The following is a 15,558-nucleotide window of genomic DNA, read 5'->3' on the forward strand; positions in this document are numbered from 1 at the left end:
CCCACCCACCCACGCACACACTGGGATCCCCATTCCCATCCCCTCCCACACACTGGCATCCCCATTCCCATCCCCTCCCACACGCTGGGATCCCCATTCCCACACCCCCCCCACGCACACACTGGGATCCCCACTCCCATCCCCTCCCACACACTGGGATCCCCATTCCCATCCCCTCCTACAAACTGAGATCCCCACTCCCATCCCTCCATGCACACACTGGGATCCCCATTCCCATCCCCTCCCACAGACTGGGATCCCCACTCCCATCCCCTCCCACACACTGGGATCCCCACTCCCATCCCTCCATGCACACACTGGGATCCCCATTCCCATCCCCTCCCACACACTGGGATCCCCATTCCCATCCCCTCCCACACACGAGGATCCCCATTCCCATCCCCTCCCACAGACTGGGATCCCCACTCCCATCCCCTCCCACACACTGGGATCCCCACTCCCATCCCTCCATGCACACACTGGGATCCCCATTCCCATCCCCTCTCACACGCTGGAATCCCCTTTGCCATCCCTCCCACACACACACACACTGGGATCCCCATTCCCATCCCCTCCCACACACTGGGATCCCCATTCCCATCCCCTCCCATACACTGGGCATTCCCATCTCCTCCCACACACAGGGATCCCCATTCCCATCCCCTCCCACACACTGGGATCCCCACTCCCATCTCCTCCCATACACTGGGATCCCCATTCCCATCCCCTCCCACACACTGGGATCCCCACTCCCATCCCCTCCCACACACTGGGATCCCCATTCCCATCCCCTCCCACACACGAGGATCCCCATTCCCATCCCCTCCCACAGACTGGGATCCCCACTCCCATCCCCTCCCACACACTGGGATCCCCACTCCCATCCCTCCATGCACACACTGGGATCCCCATTCCCATCCCCTCTCACACGCTGGGATCCCCACTCCCATCCCCTCCCATACACTGGGATCCCCATTTTCACCCCCCCCCCCACACACACACTGGGATCCTGGTTCCTTCTCCCTCCTTCACTCTGGAATCCCGGTCTCATTCTCTCCCACATACCAAGACCCCTCCTCAGACATCCATCTCCTCATTCCTCCACCTCCTCCCCCCCACACAACCTTCATTGCTCATACCCCCTTCCTCCACTTCTCCATATCTCATCCTCCCCAGCACCACTCCTGCCCAACCCCCCAGAATAGAACTCCGTCCGGTGTAAATGGGTAGCCATTGACGCGATGGGCTGAAGGGCCTGCTTTGACTCAAGTTGGCTGTGGTGTTCCCCAGGACCTACTTGGAGGAGGAGCTGAGCAAGGCAAGGAAGAAGCCGAGCCTGAGGCGGGACATGTACCTGAAGATGGTGGAGGTGGACCCTGAGGCCCCGACAGAAGAGGAGCACGCTCAGAGGGCCGTCATCAAACCCCGCTACATGCAGTGGCGGGAGACCATCAGTTCCACTGCCACCCTCGGCTTCAGGATCGAAGGTGTCAAGGTGAGTGGGATAGCTGGGGTCCCTTCCCCAGCTTTGTTGAGGGAGAAGCAGGTACCGGACTCTCGGCAATCCCATTAACGAATTTGTGTACAGTACTTTTAAGTCAGTCACAAAACAGTGCGAGATGTGTAGTCCTTGATTGTAAACACCCCAGTGGGGGCAGATAGTTTGTAAATGTCCCAGCGGGTACTGATTCATTGTAAACGTCTCACTGAGTACAGATTCATTGTAAACGTCCTAGTGGGGGCAGATTCATTGTAAATATCCCAGTGGGAGCAGATTCACTGTAAATGTCCCAGTGGGGACAGATTCACTGTAAATGAATCTATAAGAAAGATGTCAACAAAATAGAGAAGATTTGCCAGAATGTTACCTGGGTTTCAGCACCTAAGTTACAGAGAAAGGTTGAACAAGTTGGGTCTTTATTCTTTGGAGCATAGAAGGTTGAATGGGGACTTGATAGAGGTATTTAAAATTATGAGGGGGATAGATGGAGTTGACGTGGATAGGCTTTTTTCATTGAGTGTAGGGGAGATTCAAACAAGAGGACATGAGTTGAGAGTTATGGGGCAAAAGTTTAGGGGTAATACAAGGGGGAACTTCTTTACTCAGAGAGTGGTAGCTGTGTGGAACAAACTTCCAGTAGAAGTGGTAGAGGCAGGTTCAATATTGTCATTTAAAGTAAAATTGGATCGCTATATGGACAAGAAAGGAATGGAGGGTTATGGGCTGAGTGCAGGTCGGTGGGACTAGGTGAGAGCAAACGTTCGGCACGGACTAGAAGGGCCGAGATGGCCTGTTTCCGTGCTATAATTGTTTTATGGTTATAAATGTCCCAGTGGGTACAGATTCACTGTAAATGACCCAGTGGGTATAGATTCACTGTGAATGTCCCAGTGGGAGCAGATTCACTATAAATGTCCCAGTGGGAGCAGATTCACTGTAAATGACCCAGTGGGTATAGATTCACTGTGAATGTCCCAGTGGGAGCAGATTCACTGTAAATGTCCCAGTGGGAGCAAATTCGCTGTAAACGACCCAGTGGGTGTAGATTCACTGTGAATGTCCCAGTGGGAGCAGATTCACTGTAAATGTCCCAGTGGGTATAGATGCACTGTAAATGTCCCAGTGGGTATAGATTCACTGTAAATGTTCCAGTGGGTGCAGATTCACTGTAAATGTCCCAGTGGGGGGGCAGATTCACTGTGAATGTCCCAGTGGGTATAGATTCACTGTAAATGTCCCAGTGGGTATAGATTCACTGTAAATGTCCCAGTGGTGGTAGATTCACTGTGAATGTCCCAGTGGGAGCAGATTCGCTGTAAACGTCCCAGTGGGTATAGATGCACTGTAAATGTCCCCATGGGTACAGGTTCACTGTAAATGTCCCAGTGGGTATAGATTCACTGTGAATGTCCCAGTGGGGGCAGATTCACTGTGAATGTCCCAGTGGGGGCAGATTCACTGTGAATGTCCCAGTGGGTCTAGATTCACTGTAAATGTCCCAGTGGGGGCAGATTCACTGTGAATGTCCCAGTGGGTATAGGTTCACTGTAAATGTCCCAGTGGGGGCAGATTCACTGTAAATGTCCCAGTGGGTATTGATTCACTGTAAATGTCCCAGTGGGACCACATTCATTGTAAATGACCCAGGGGTGCAGATTAATTGTAAATGTTCCAGTGGGTACAGATTCATTGTAAACATTCCAGTGGGAGCAGATTCACTGTAAATGACCCAGTGGGTGCAGATTCACTGTAAATGTCCCAGTGTGTATAGATTCATTGTGAGTGTCCCAGTGAGCGCACATTCTTTGTAAATATCACAATAGGGGGCAGATTCATTGTAAATATCCCAGTGGGGTCAGATTCTTTATTGTAAATGTCCCAGTGGGGGAAGGTTCTTAATTGTAAATGACCCAAGCGTGCGGATTCATTGTAAATGTCCCAGTGGGACCACATTCATTGTAAATGACCCAGGGGTGCAGATTAATTGTAAACGTTCCAGTGGGTACAAATTCAGTGTAAGCATTCCAGTGGGGGCAGATTCACTGCAAATGTCCCAGTGGGGGCAGATTCTTCATTGTAAATATCCCATCGGCGGCAGATTCATTGTAAATGTCCCAGTGGGTGCAAATTCTTTTGAGAGGGAGCAAGGTCCCATCTGTCTCTACCTACAAAGTTCATATTCTTATCGCAGTCTGGCTCTGGTGATATGTCACCAAGGTGGGACGTTGTAAGGGAACCTCCCTGAGATAATAGTCTCAGGAATGAGAGCTATTTGCTGGTTCAGTTCCCCACATTTCTGCCCTGTATCCAGATCTTCCAGCCTGAGACTGTATCTGCTCCCAAGCTGCTGGGTCTTGCCATTTATGGCTGATCACTGTCACCTCACCCCTCCACTTCTTCCACCCTGACCCCTCTCATACCTTCTATCGTCTTTGCTGACCATTTCCCAGCCTTGCTTCTTCCTCGCCCGGGACCTCTTGTCCAATCAACTGACTCCTCTGTCCTGACAGCCCCTCACCCTTGCACTCTGTTGACTCCCAAACCCCATCCAATTCCATAAGGCCATAAAGTATAGGGGCAGAATTTGGCCTTTTGGCCAGTCGAGTCTGCTGTGCAATCCAAGTATGGCTGATTTCTCTTTCAACCCCGTACCTGCTGCTTTGCTGGTCTGTCTCTGCCTCTCTCCCCGACGCCATTCCAAACCCCTCGCCCTGTCAACTCTCCACTCACTCAAAACGCAAACACGAGGAATTCTGCAGTTGTTGGCAATTCAAGCAACACACAACAAAATTGCTGGAGAACGCAGCAGGCCAGGCAGCATCTCTAGGAAGAGGTACAGTCGACGTTTCGGGCCGTGACCCTTCATCAGGATTCTACAGTCCATGTTTCGGGCCGAGAACCTTCGTCAGGACTGGCGAAGGGTCTCGGCCTGAAACGTTGACTGTATCTCTTCCTAGAGATGCTGCCTGGCCTGCTGCATTCACCAGCAATTTTTATGTGTGTTGCACTCACTCAAAAGCCTTCTTTTCCATGTGTCTATCTCCAGACAGAGGCAGCCTCTACAGTCATCATTTAATTCATTGCTGTAATCCCCAGATTAATGGAATTGAAGCTGCACTATTGAGGAGGTGGAATTTGAACCCTGTCTCTGCTTGGCTAGTTCAAGTCTCACAGCGCCACCTGCTGTTGGTGTCTGCACAGTGCCCTCAAACTCACCAAGATCTGAGTCCTCTGCTCCACGACATTCACCGTCAGGGTCAGGGTCAGGGTCAGTGCGGGGGCTCGGGCAGCAGGGTCAGGGTCAGGGTCAGTGCGGGGGCTCGGGCAGCAGGGTCAGGGACAGGGGTCAGTGTGGGGGCTCGGGCAGCAGGGTCAGGGACAGGGGACAGCAATGGAGCTCGGGCAACAGGGTCAGGGACAGGGGTCAGCAATGGAGCTCGGGCAACAGGGTCAGGGTCAGGGTCAGTGTGGGGGCTCGGGCAGCAGGGTCAGGGACAGGGGTCAGTGTGGGGGCTCAGGCAGCAAGTTCAGGGACAGGGGACAGCAATGGAGTTCGGGCAACAGGGTCAGGGACAGGGGTCAGCAATGGAGCTCGGGCAACAGGGTCAGGGTCAGTGTGGGGGCTCGGGCAGCAGGGTCAGGGTCAGGGTCAGTGTGGGGGCTCGGGCAGCAGGGTCAGGGTCAGGGGTCAGTGTTGGGGCTCGGGCAGCAGGGTCAGGGACAGGGGTCAGCAATGGAGCTCGGGCAACAGGGTCAGGGACAGGGGTCAGCAATGGAGCTCGGGCAACAGGGTCAGGGGCAGGGGTCAGTGTTGGGGCTCGGGCAGCAGGGACAGGGGTCAGTGTTGGGGCTCGGGTAGCAGGGACAGGGACAGGGGGTCAGTGTTGGGTCTCGGGCAGCAGGGACAGGGGTCAGTGTTGGGGCTCGGGTAGCAGGGACAGGGGTCAGTGTTGGGGCTCAGGCAGCAGGGTCAGGAACAGGGGGTCAGTGTTGGGTCTCGGGCAGCAGGGACAGGGGTCAGTGTTGGGGCTCGGGCAGCAGGGACAGGGGTCAGTGTTGGGGCTCGGGCAGCAGGGTCAGGGACAGGGGTCAGTGTTGGGGCTCAGGCAGCAGGGTCAGGGACAGGGGGTCAGTGTTGGGTCTCGGGCAGCAGGGACAGGGGTCAGTGTTGGGGCTCGGGCAGCAGGGACAGGGACAGGGGGTCAGTGTTGGGTCTCGGGCAGCAGGGACAGGGGTCAGTGTTGGGGCTCGGGTAGCAGGGACAGGGGTCAGTGTTGGGGCTCAGGCAGCAGGATCAGAGACGGGTCAGTGTTGGGGCTCGGGCAGTAGGGTCAGGGTCAGGTGTCAGTGTGGGGGCTCGGGCAGCAGGGTCAGGGACAGGGGTCAGTGTTGGGGCTCGGGGAGCAGGGTCAGGGGTCAGTGTCGGGACTCGGGGAGCAGGGTCAGGGTTCAGTGTTGGGGCTCAGGCAGCAGGGTCAGGGACATGGGTCAGTGTTGGGGCTCGGGGAGCAGGGTCAGGATTCAGTGTTGGGGCTCACGCAGCAGGGTCAGGGGTCAGTAATGAGCTCCTGTTGACGGATTATTTCCCACGCAGAATGAGGATGGGAGTGTTAACCATGACTTTAAGAAGACAAAAACTAAAGAGCAGGTGATGGTGTCATTCTGGGACTTCACCAAGGGAAACAAAGTTATCCTGGTGAGTTGGCCTCTTGTGGTGAGTGGGCCAGCTGGCTCCTTTGCTATGCGTTTCTCAAACTTGCTGGAAGAAGTGGACGGTTCAGGAGAGATGGGGGAGTGAGTGTGAGTGATCCGGAGGGTTTGGGAGAGATGGAAGAGAGAGTGTGCGTGATCCGGAGGGTTTGAGAGAAATGGGGGACTGAGTGTGAGTGATCCGGAGGGTTCGGGAGAGATGGGGGAGGGTGTGAGTGATCCGGAGGGTTTGGGAGAGATGGGGGAGTGAGTGTGAGTGATCCGGAGGGTTTGGGAGAGATGGAAGAGAGAGTGTGCGTGATCCGGAGGGTTTGGGAGAGATCGGGGAGTGAGTGTGAGTGATCCGTAGGGTTTGGGAGAGATGGAGGAGTGAGTTTGAGTGATCCGGAAGGTTTGGGTAAGATGGGGGACTGAGTGTGAGTGATCCGGAGGGTTCGGGAGAGATAGGGGAGTGAGTGTGAGTGATCCGGAGGGTTTGGGAGAGATGGGGGACTGAGTGTGAGTGATCCGGAGGGATCGGGAGAGATGGGGAGTGAGTGTGAGTGATCTGGAGGGTTCAGGGGAGCTCGGGGAGTGAGTGTGAGTGATCCGGAGGGTTTGGGAGAGATGGAGGAGTGAGTGTGAGTGATCCGGAGGGTTTGGGAAAGATGGGGGAGTGAGTGTGAGTGATCCGGAGGGTTCAGGAGAGATGGGGCAGTGAGTGTGAGTGATCTGGAGGGATCGGGAGAGATGGAGTGAGTGTGAGTGATCCGGAGGGATCGGGAGTTATGGAGGAGTGAGTGTGAGTGATCAGGAGGGTTCAAGAGAGATGGAGGAGTGAGTGTGAGTGATCTGGAGGGTTCAGAGAGATGGGGGAGTGAGTGTGAATGATCCGGAGGGTTTGGGAGAGATGGGGGAATGACTGTGAGTGATCCGGAGGGTTCAGGAGAGATGGAGGAGTGAGTGTGAGTGATCCGGAGGGTTTGGGAGAGATGGGGGAGTGAGTTTGAGTGATCCGGAGTGTTTGGGAGAGATGGAGGAGTGAGTATGAGTGATCCGGAGGGTTCAGGAGAGATAGGGGAGTGAGTGTGAGTGATCCGGAGGGTTCAGGAGAGATAGGGGAGAGAGTTTGAGTGATCTGGAGAGTTTGGGAGAGATGGGAGAGTGAGTGTGATTTATCTGGAGGGTACGGGAGAGATGGAGGAATGAGTTTGAGTACTCTGGAGGGTTCGGGAGAGATGGGGGAGTGAGTGTGATTTATCTGGAGGGTACGGGAGAGATGGAGGAGTGAGTGTGAGTGATCTGGAGGGTTTGGGAGAGATGGGGAAGTGAGTGTGAGTGATCCGGAGGGTTTGGGAGAGATGGGGGATTGAGTGTGAGTGATCCGGAGGGCTCAGGAGAGATAGAGGAGTGAGTGTGAGTGATCCGGAGGGTTCGGGAGAGATGGGGGAGTGAGTGTGAGTGATCCTGATGGTTTGTAGGGATGGAGGAGTGAGTGTGACTGATCGGGAGGGTGCGGGAGAGATCGAGGAGTGAGTGTGTGTGATCCAGAGGGTTTGGGAGAGATCGAGGAGTGAGTGTGAGTGATCCGGAGTGTTTGGGAGAGATGGGGGAGTGAGTGTGAGTGATCCAGAGGTTTCGGGAGAGATGGGGTAGTGAGTGTGAGTGATCCGGAGGGTTCGGGAGAGATGGGGGAGTGAGTGTGAGTGATCCAGAGGATTCGGGAGAGATGGGGTAGTGAGTGTGAGTGATCCGGAGGGTTCGGGAGAGATGGGGGAGTGAGTGTGAGTGATCCGGACGGTTTTGTAGGGATGGAGGAGTGAGTGTGAGTGATCCGGAGGCTTCGAGAGGGATGTGGAAGTGAGTGTGAGTGATCCGGAGGGTTTTGGAGAGATGGGGGAGTGAGTGTGACTGATCCGGAGGGTTTTGTACTGATGGAGGAGTGAGTGTGAGTGATCCAGAGGGTTCAGGAGAGATGCGGGAGGGTGTGAGTGATCCGGAGGGTTCGGGAGAGATGGAGGAGTGAGTGTGAGTGATCTGGAGGGTTTGGAAGAGATTGGGGAGTGAGTGTGAGTGATCCGGAGGGTTCGGGAGAGATGGGGGACTGAGTGTGAGTGATCTTGAGGGTTTGGGAGAGATGGAGGAGTGCGTGGGAGAGATGGGGGAGTGAGTGTGAGTGATCCGGAGGGTTCGGGAGAGATGGGGGAGTGAGTGTGAGTGATCCGGAGGGTTCGGGAGAGATGGAGGAGTGAGTGTGAGTGATCCGGAGGGTTTGGGAGAGATGGGGGAGTGAGTGTGAGTGATCCGTATGGTTCTGGAGAGATGGGGGAGGGTGTGAGTGATCCTGAGGGTTTTGTAGGGATGTAGCAGTGAGTGTGGGTGATCCGGAGGGTTTTAGAGTGATGGGGGAGTGAGTGTGAGTGATTCGGAGGGTTTTGTAGTGATGGGGGAGTGAGTGTGAGTGATCCAGAGGGTTCAGGAGAGATGCGGGAGGGTGTGAGTGATCCGGAGGGTTCGGGAGAGATGGAGGAATGAGTGTGGGTGATCCAGAGGGTTCGGGAGAGATGGGGGAGTGAGTGTGAGTGATCCGGAGGGTTTGGGAGAGATGGAGGAGTGAGTGTGGGTGATCCGGAGGGTTCGGGAGGGATGTGGAAGTGAGTGTGAGTGATCCGGAGGGTTTTGGAGTGATGGGGGAGTGAGTGTGAGTGATCCAGAGGGTTCAGGAGAGATGCGGGAGGGTGTGAGTGATCCGGAGGGTTCGGGAGAGATGGAGGAGTGAGTGTGAGTCATCTGGAGGGTTTGGGAGAGATGCGGGAGTGAGTGTGAGTGATCCGGAGGGTTTGGGAGAGATGGGGGAGTGAGCGTGAGTGATCCGGAGGGTTCGGGAGAGATGGAGGAGTGAGTGTGAGTCATCTGGAGGGTTTGGGAGAGATGCGGGAGTGAGTGTGAGTGATCCGGAGGGTTTGGGAGAGATGGGGGAGTGAGCGTGAGTGATCCGGAGGGTTCAGGAGAGATGGGGGAGTGAGTGTGAGTGATCAGGAGGGTTCGGGAGAGATGGGGGAGTGAGTGATCCGGAACGGTTTGGGAGAGATGGGGGAGGGTGTGAGTGATCCGGAGGGTTCGGGAGAGATGGGGGAGGGTGTGAGTGATCCTGAGGGTTTTGTAGGGATGTAGCAGTGAGTGTGGGTGATCCGGAGGGTTTGGGAGAGATGGGGCAGTGAGTGTAAGTGATCCGGATCGTTTGGGAGAGATGGGGGATTGAGTGTGAGTGATCCGGAGGGTTTGGGAGAGATGGGGGAGGGCGTGAGTGATCTGGAGGGTTTGGGAGAGATGAGGGAGTGAGTGTGAGTGATCCGGACGGTTTTGTAGGGATGGAGGAGTGAGTGTGAGTGATCCGGAGGGTTTTGGAGTGATGGGGGAGTGAGTGTGAGTGATTCGGAGGGTTCGGGAGAGATGGAAGAGTGAGTGTGAGTGATCCGAAGGGTTTGGGAGAGATGGGGGAGTGAGTGTGGGTGATCCGGAGAGTTCGGGAGAGATGGGAGAGTGAGTGTGAGTGATCCGGATCATTTGGGAGAGATGGGAGAAGGCGTGAGTGATCTGGAGGGTTTGGGAGAGATGAAGGAGTGAGTGTGAGTGATCCGGAGGGTTCGGGAGAGATGGGGGAGGGTGTGAGTGATCCGGAGGGTTTGGGAGAGATGGGGGAGGGTGTGAGTGATCCGGAGGGTTTGGGAGAGATGGGGGAGTGAGTGTGAGTGATCCGGAGGGTTTGGGAGAGATGGGGGAGTGAGTGTGAGTGATCCGGAGGGTTCGGGAGAGATGGGGGAGTGAGTGTGTGATCCAGAGGGTTCGAGAGAGATGGGGGAGTGAGTTTAAGTGATCTTGAGGGTTTGGGAGAGATGGGGGAGTGAGTGTGAGTGATCCGGAGGGTTTGGGAGAGATGGAGGAGTGAGTGTGAGTGATCCGGAGGGTTTGGGAGAGATGGGGGAGGGTGTGAGTGATCCGGATGGTTTGGGAGAGATGGGGGAGGGTGTGAGTGATCCGGAGAGTTCGGGAGAGATGGGGGAGTGAGTGTGAGTGATCCGGAGGGTTCGGGAGAGATGGGGGAGTGAGTTTGAGTGATCCGGAGGGTTCGGGAGAGATGGGGGAGTGAGTGTGGATGATCCGGATGGTTTGGGAGAGATGGGGGAGGGTGTGAGTGATCCGGAGGGTTCGGGAGAGATGGGGGAGTGAGTGTGGGTGATCCGGATGGTTTGGGAGAGATGGGGGAGGGTGTGAGTGATCCGGAGGGTTCAGGAGAGATGGGGGAGTGAGTGTCAGTGATCCGGAGGTTTTGGGAGAGATGGAGGAGTGAGTGAGTAATCTGGAGGGTTCGGGAGAGATGGGGGAGTGAGTGTGAGTGATCCAGAGGGTTCGGGAGAGATGCGGGAGTGAGTGTGAGTGATCCGGAGGGTTCGGGAGAGATGCGGGAGTGAGTGTGTGTGATTCAGAGGGTTTGTGAGAGATGGAGTAGGGTGTGAGTGATCCGAGGGTTCAGGAAAGATGAAGGAGGGTGTTTGTGACCCAGAGGGTTTGTGAGAGATGGAGGTGAGGAAACTCTCACTGGCCCAGTGACCGCCATGTTGCTGCTCTATTTCAGATGAAATATCTCGATCGTCTGAGGCTGATTCGGGACATGCTGGAGGTTTCTACTTTCTTCCATTGCCATGAGGTAAGTGGGGCTTTCTCAGTCAGGGAGAGACGTGAATATGAGTTACAGTGCACTTGAGACATGGGTGACTCAAACTCACACACTCTCACACAGACTCAAAAACACTCACACACGTACTCATACACTCAAACACAGACACACACACAATCATATATATCCTCACACACATACGCCCCTATATGTACACACACGTGTTGTACATACTGTATGCTTGCACACATGCATACCTGCCAACAGACATGCATGCACACAGCCTCACGTCTAACATAATTTCACACAAAGTTCCACACTGGTGTGCAAGGTGTCATGTGTCACTCACAGTCACACAATAAGTCATGTACATATGCACAGTCATACACGAGGATCTATGCAGCCACACAGTCACGCTTGTGGAACCACAGCAAGTTTCACACGTGGATAGAGAGTCACATGTGGATGTACAGTTACACTCGGACAGTCACATGTGGATTATAGTTACACACGGACACAGTCACATGTGGATGTACAGTTACACTCACTGTCACATGTTGATTACAGTTACAGTCAGACGTGGTCACATGTGGATGTACAGTTACACTAGTACAGTTACATGTGAGTGTACAGTTATAGTCAGTCACATGTGGATATACAGTTACACTCACAGTCACATGTGGATGTACAGTTACACTCGGACAGTCACGTGTGGAAGTACAGTTACACTTGAACACAGTCACATGTTGATGTACAGTTACACTCGGACAGTCACATGTGGATGTACAGTAAAACTCGAACAGTCACATGTGGATGTACAGTTACACTCGGACAGTCACATGTGGATGTACAGTAACACTCGGACACAGTCACATGTGGATGTACAGTTACACTCGGACAGTCACATGTGGATGTACAGTTACACTCAGACAGTCACATGTGGATGTACAGTAACACTCGAACACAGTCACATGTGGATGTACAGTTACACTCGGACAGTCACATGTGGATGTACAGTAACACTCGGACACAGTCACATGTGGATGTACGGTTGCACTCGGACAGTCACATGTGGATGTACAGTTACACTCAGACAGTCACATGTGGATGTACAGTAACACTCGGACACAGTCACATGTGGATGTACAGTTACACTCGGACAGTCACATGTGGATGTACAGTTACACTCAGACAGTAACATGTGGATGTACAGTAACACTCGAACACAGTCACATGTGGATGTACAGTTACACTCGGACAGTCACATGTGGATGTACAGTAACACTCGGACACAGTCACATGTGGATGTACAGTTACACTCGGACAGTCACATGTGGATGTACAGTAACACTCGGACAGTCACATGTGGATGTACAGTAACACTCGGACAGTCACATGTGGATGTACAGTAACACTCGGACACAGTCACGTGGATGTACAGTTGCACTCGGACAGTCACATGTGGATGTACAGTAACACTCGGACACAGTCATATGTGGATGTACAGTTACACTCAGACAGTCACATGTGGATGTACAGTAACACTCGGACACAGTCACATGTGGATGTACAGTTACACTCGGACAGTCACATGTGGATGTACAGTAACACTCGGACACAGTCATATGTGGATGTACAGTAACACTCGGACACAGTCACATGTGGATGTACAGTTACACTCGGACAGTCACATGTGGATGTACAGTTACACTCAGACAGTCACATGTGGATGTACAGTAACACTCGAACACAGTCACATGTGGATGTACAGTTACACTCGGACAGTCACATGTGGATGTACAGTTACACTCGGACACAGTCATATGTGGATGTACAGTTACACTCAGACAGTCACATGTGGATGTACAGTAACACTCGGACACAGTCACATGTGGATGTACAGTTACACTCGGACAGTCACATGTGGATGTACAGTTACACTCAGACAGTCACATGTGGATGTACAGTAACACTCGAACACAGTCACATGTGGATGTACAGTTACACTCGGACAGTCATATGTGGATATACAGTTACACTCGGACACAGTCATATGTGGATGTACAGTTACACTCAGACAGTCACATGTGGATGTACAGTAACACTCGGACAGTCACATGTGGATGTACAGTTACACTCAGACAGTCACATGTGGATGTACAGTTACACTCGGACAGTCACATGTGGATGTACAGTTACACTCAGACAGTCACATGTGGATGTACAGTAACACTCGAACACAGTCACATGTGGATGTACAGTTACACTCGGACAGTCACATGTGGATGTACAGTAACACTCGGACACAGTCATATGTGGATGTACAGTTACACTCGAACACAGTCACATGTTGATGTACAGTTACACTCGGACAGTCACATGTGGATGTACAGTTACACTCGGACAGTCACTTGTGGATGTACAGTAACACTCGAACACAGTCACATGTGGATGTACAGTTACACTCGGACACAGTCATATGTGGATGTACAGTTACACTTGAACACAGTCACATGTTGATGTACAGTTACACTCGGACAGTCACATGTGGATGTACAGTTACACTCGGACAGTCACGTGTGGAAGTACAGTTACACTCGAACACAGTCACATGTGGATGTACAGTTACACTCAGACAGTCACATGTGGATGTACAGTAACACTCGGACACAGTCACGTGTGAATGCATGAATTTACACACAGATCTTGTCACACTTGTTGATGCTTGTGAAGATGCAAAATTCAGAGTCACATGTGCAGCCGTTGGTTTTACATACAAACTGTCTTTCCACCATCCGCTCCTCCCCTGCCTCATCCACCTCTCCCTCTCCTCCTCTCTCCCTCCTCCCAGGTTATCGGCAGCTCCCTGCTCTTTGTGCACGACCACCATGCTCAGGCCAAGGTGTGGATGATCGACTTTGGGAAGACGATGCCTCTGCCCAGAGGTCACGTCCTGAGCCACCGGCAGCCCTGGCAGGAGGGCAACAGGGAGGATGGTTACCTCTGGGGCATCGACCACCTCATCTCCATCCTGGACGAGATGCTGCAGACAAAGGACTGATCTGACCCAGCTCATTCCGGAATCTTCCTCCGGCACTACAGAACATTCCGGAAAGAGGTTGGAGGGGTTCGTCCCCTTCCCAGCATCACCGAGAAGGACATGGCGAACTGGTGGGGATGAAGGGGGGGTGCAGCGACACAGAAAGATCAGATGATTGACAGGCGGAGGGGTCAGAGTTGCTCTTGGGGATCGGGGCTGTGAGGTGAGAGGGGGCTACAACACTGGGAGGCACGCAGTGTGGCAGACGCCAACCACTACCAGAGTCCATCCCGAGCAGCCCAGGACTCCGAGCAGCGAGAGGCCGGAGGCGGAGAATGTTCTAGACTTTTCACCCTGACGTTGTGGTGTTGCTGCCAAGCATCCTGTCATCACAATGAGTGGGAGGAGGGGTCTGAGAGCATAACCACACAGGGCGAGGCCATTCAGCCCTTCTCTCAGGTTAGTTCTCACTTTTCCTGGCTGACTGAAGCTGTGGGTGTCCGTTCGGAGGGCTGGAGGGAGTGAGTGGGGTCTCAGTCTCTGGGTCCCGTCACTTTCCACAGCACTGAGAGGATGGGATCCTGTTTCCACTGACCAGATCTACTCGCACAAAAACCTGCCCACCTGCCACATTTTATTGTCTGTCTAGCTTCTTTCCCCCAAAGTCCCCTCCCCTCCGGTAACCATCCTTGCTGACTGTACCAACCCCTCCCCCAGAAGTCGCTAGGATATTCACAAATGACCCCCCCTCCCTCAATAGAGTCAGAGAGGGATACACACAGAAACAGGTCAGCCAGACCTTCAACAATCTACTCACACTAATCCAATTTTATTCTCCCCAAGCTCCTGTCTGCTCCCCCCAGGCTCCAGCCCTCAGTTACAGCAGTCAATTAACTCACCAAGCTCAGATGTATGAGGAGATCAGAGTACCTGGGACAAGCCCACACAGCCACAGGGAGAACGTGCAAACACCACACAGGCAGCGCTGGAGGTCAGGATCAGAGCCGGGTCTCTGGTGTTGTGTGAAACAACAGCTCTTCCCACTGTTCCTTGTCCCATATTGGGAGGATATTTTGGACCTCTTCCCTGACCACTTGCAGAACCAGACCCTGAGCTAAGGCAGTGACCCTGAGAAATGCAGAGTCAGCTGATTGTCACGGGGGTGGGGGGGCAAAGTCAGCTGATTAACTCCGTCACCGGGGGGGGGAGGCAGAGTCAGCTGATTAACTCCGTCACGGGGGTCAGAGTCAGCTGATTGACTCTGTCATGGGGGGGCAGAGTCAGCTGATTAACTCCATCACCGGGGGTGGGGGAGAGTCAGCTGGTTAACTCCATCACGGGGGGGGGGAAGAGTCAGCTGATTGACTCTGTCATGGGGGGGCAGAGTCAGCTGATTAACTCCGTCACGGGGGGGGCAGAGTCAGCTGATTAACTCCGTCACCGGGGGGGGTGGCAGAGTCAGCTGATTGACTCCGTCACCGGGGGTGGGGGCAGAGTCAGCTGATTAACTCCATCACCGGGGGGGGCAGAGTCAGCTGATTAACTCCGTCACCGGGGGGGGCAGAGTCAGCTGATTGACTCCATCACCGGGGGGGGGGCAGAGTCAGCTGATTAACTCCATCACGGGGGGAGCAGAGTCAGCTGATTAAC

The 15,558-nt window shown here is 53.8% G+C and overlaps 1 protein-coding gene across 1 annotated transcript in view; it reads left to right on the forward strand.

Annotated features, from left to right (window-relative positions):
• Nucleotides 1-15,097, forward strand: part of LOC134342451 (inositol-trisphosphate 3-kinase B-like) — a 74,166-nt gene extending 59,069 nt beyond the window's left edge. Inside the window, exons 4-7 of the mRNA XM_063040597.1 lie at nt 1,291-1,495; nt 6,096-6,197; nt 10,827-10,898; nt 13,720-15,097. Coding sequence (XP_062896667.1) covers nt 1,291-1,495; nt 6,096-6,197; nt 10,827-10,898; nt 13,720-13,929 — 589 coding nt within the window. The 3' untranslated portion in view covers nt 13,930-15,097. The remainder of the gene's footprint in view (nt 1-1,290; nt 1,496-6,095; nt 6,198-10,826; nt 10,899-13,719) is intronic.
• Nucleotides 15,098-15,558: the final 461 nt, after the last annotated feature.

This window comes from Mobula hypostoma, chromosome 2, assembly GCF_963921235.1.
Source record: "Mobula hypostoma chromosome 2, sMobHyp1.1, whole genome shotgun sequence".
In the NCBI taxonomy this organism is placed as follows: domain Eukaryota; kingdom Metazoa; phylum Chordata; class Chondrichthyes; order Myliobatiformes; family Myliobatidae; genus Mobula; species Mobula hypostoma.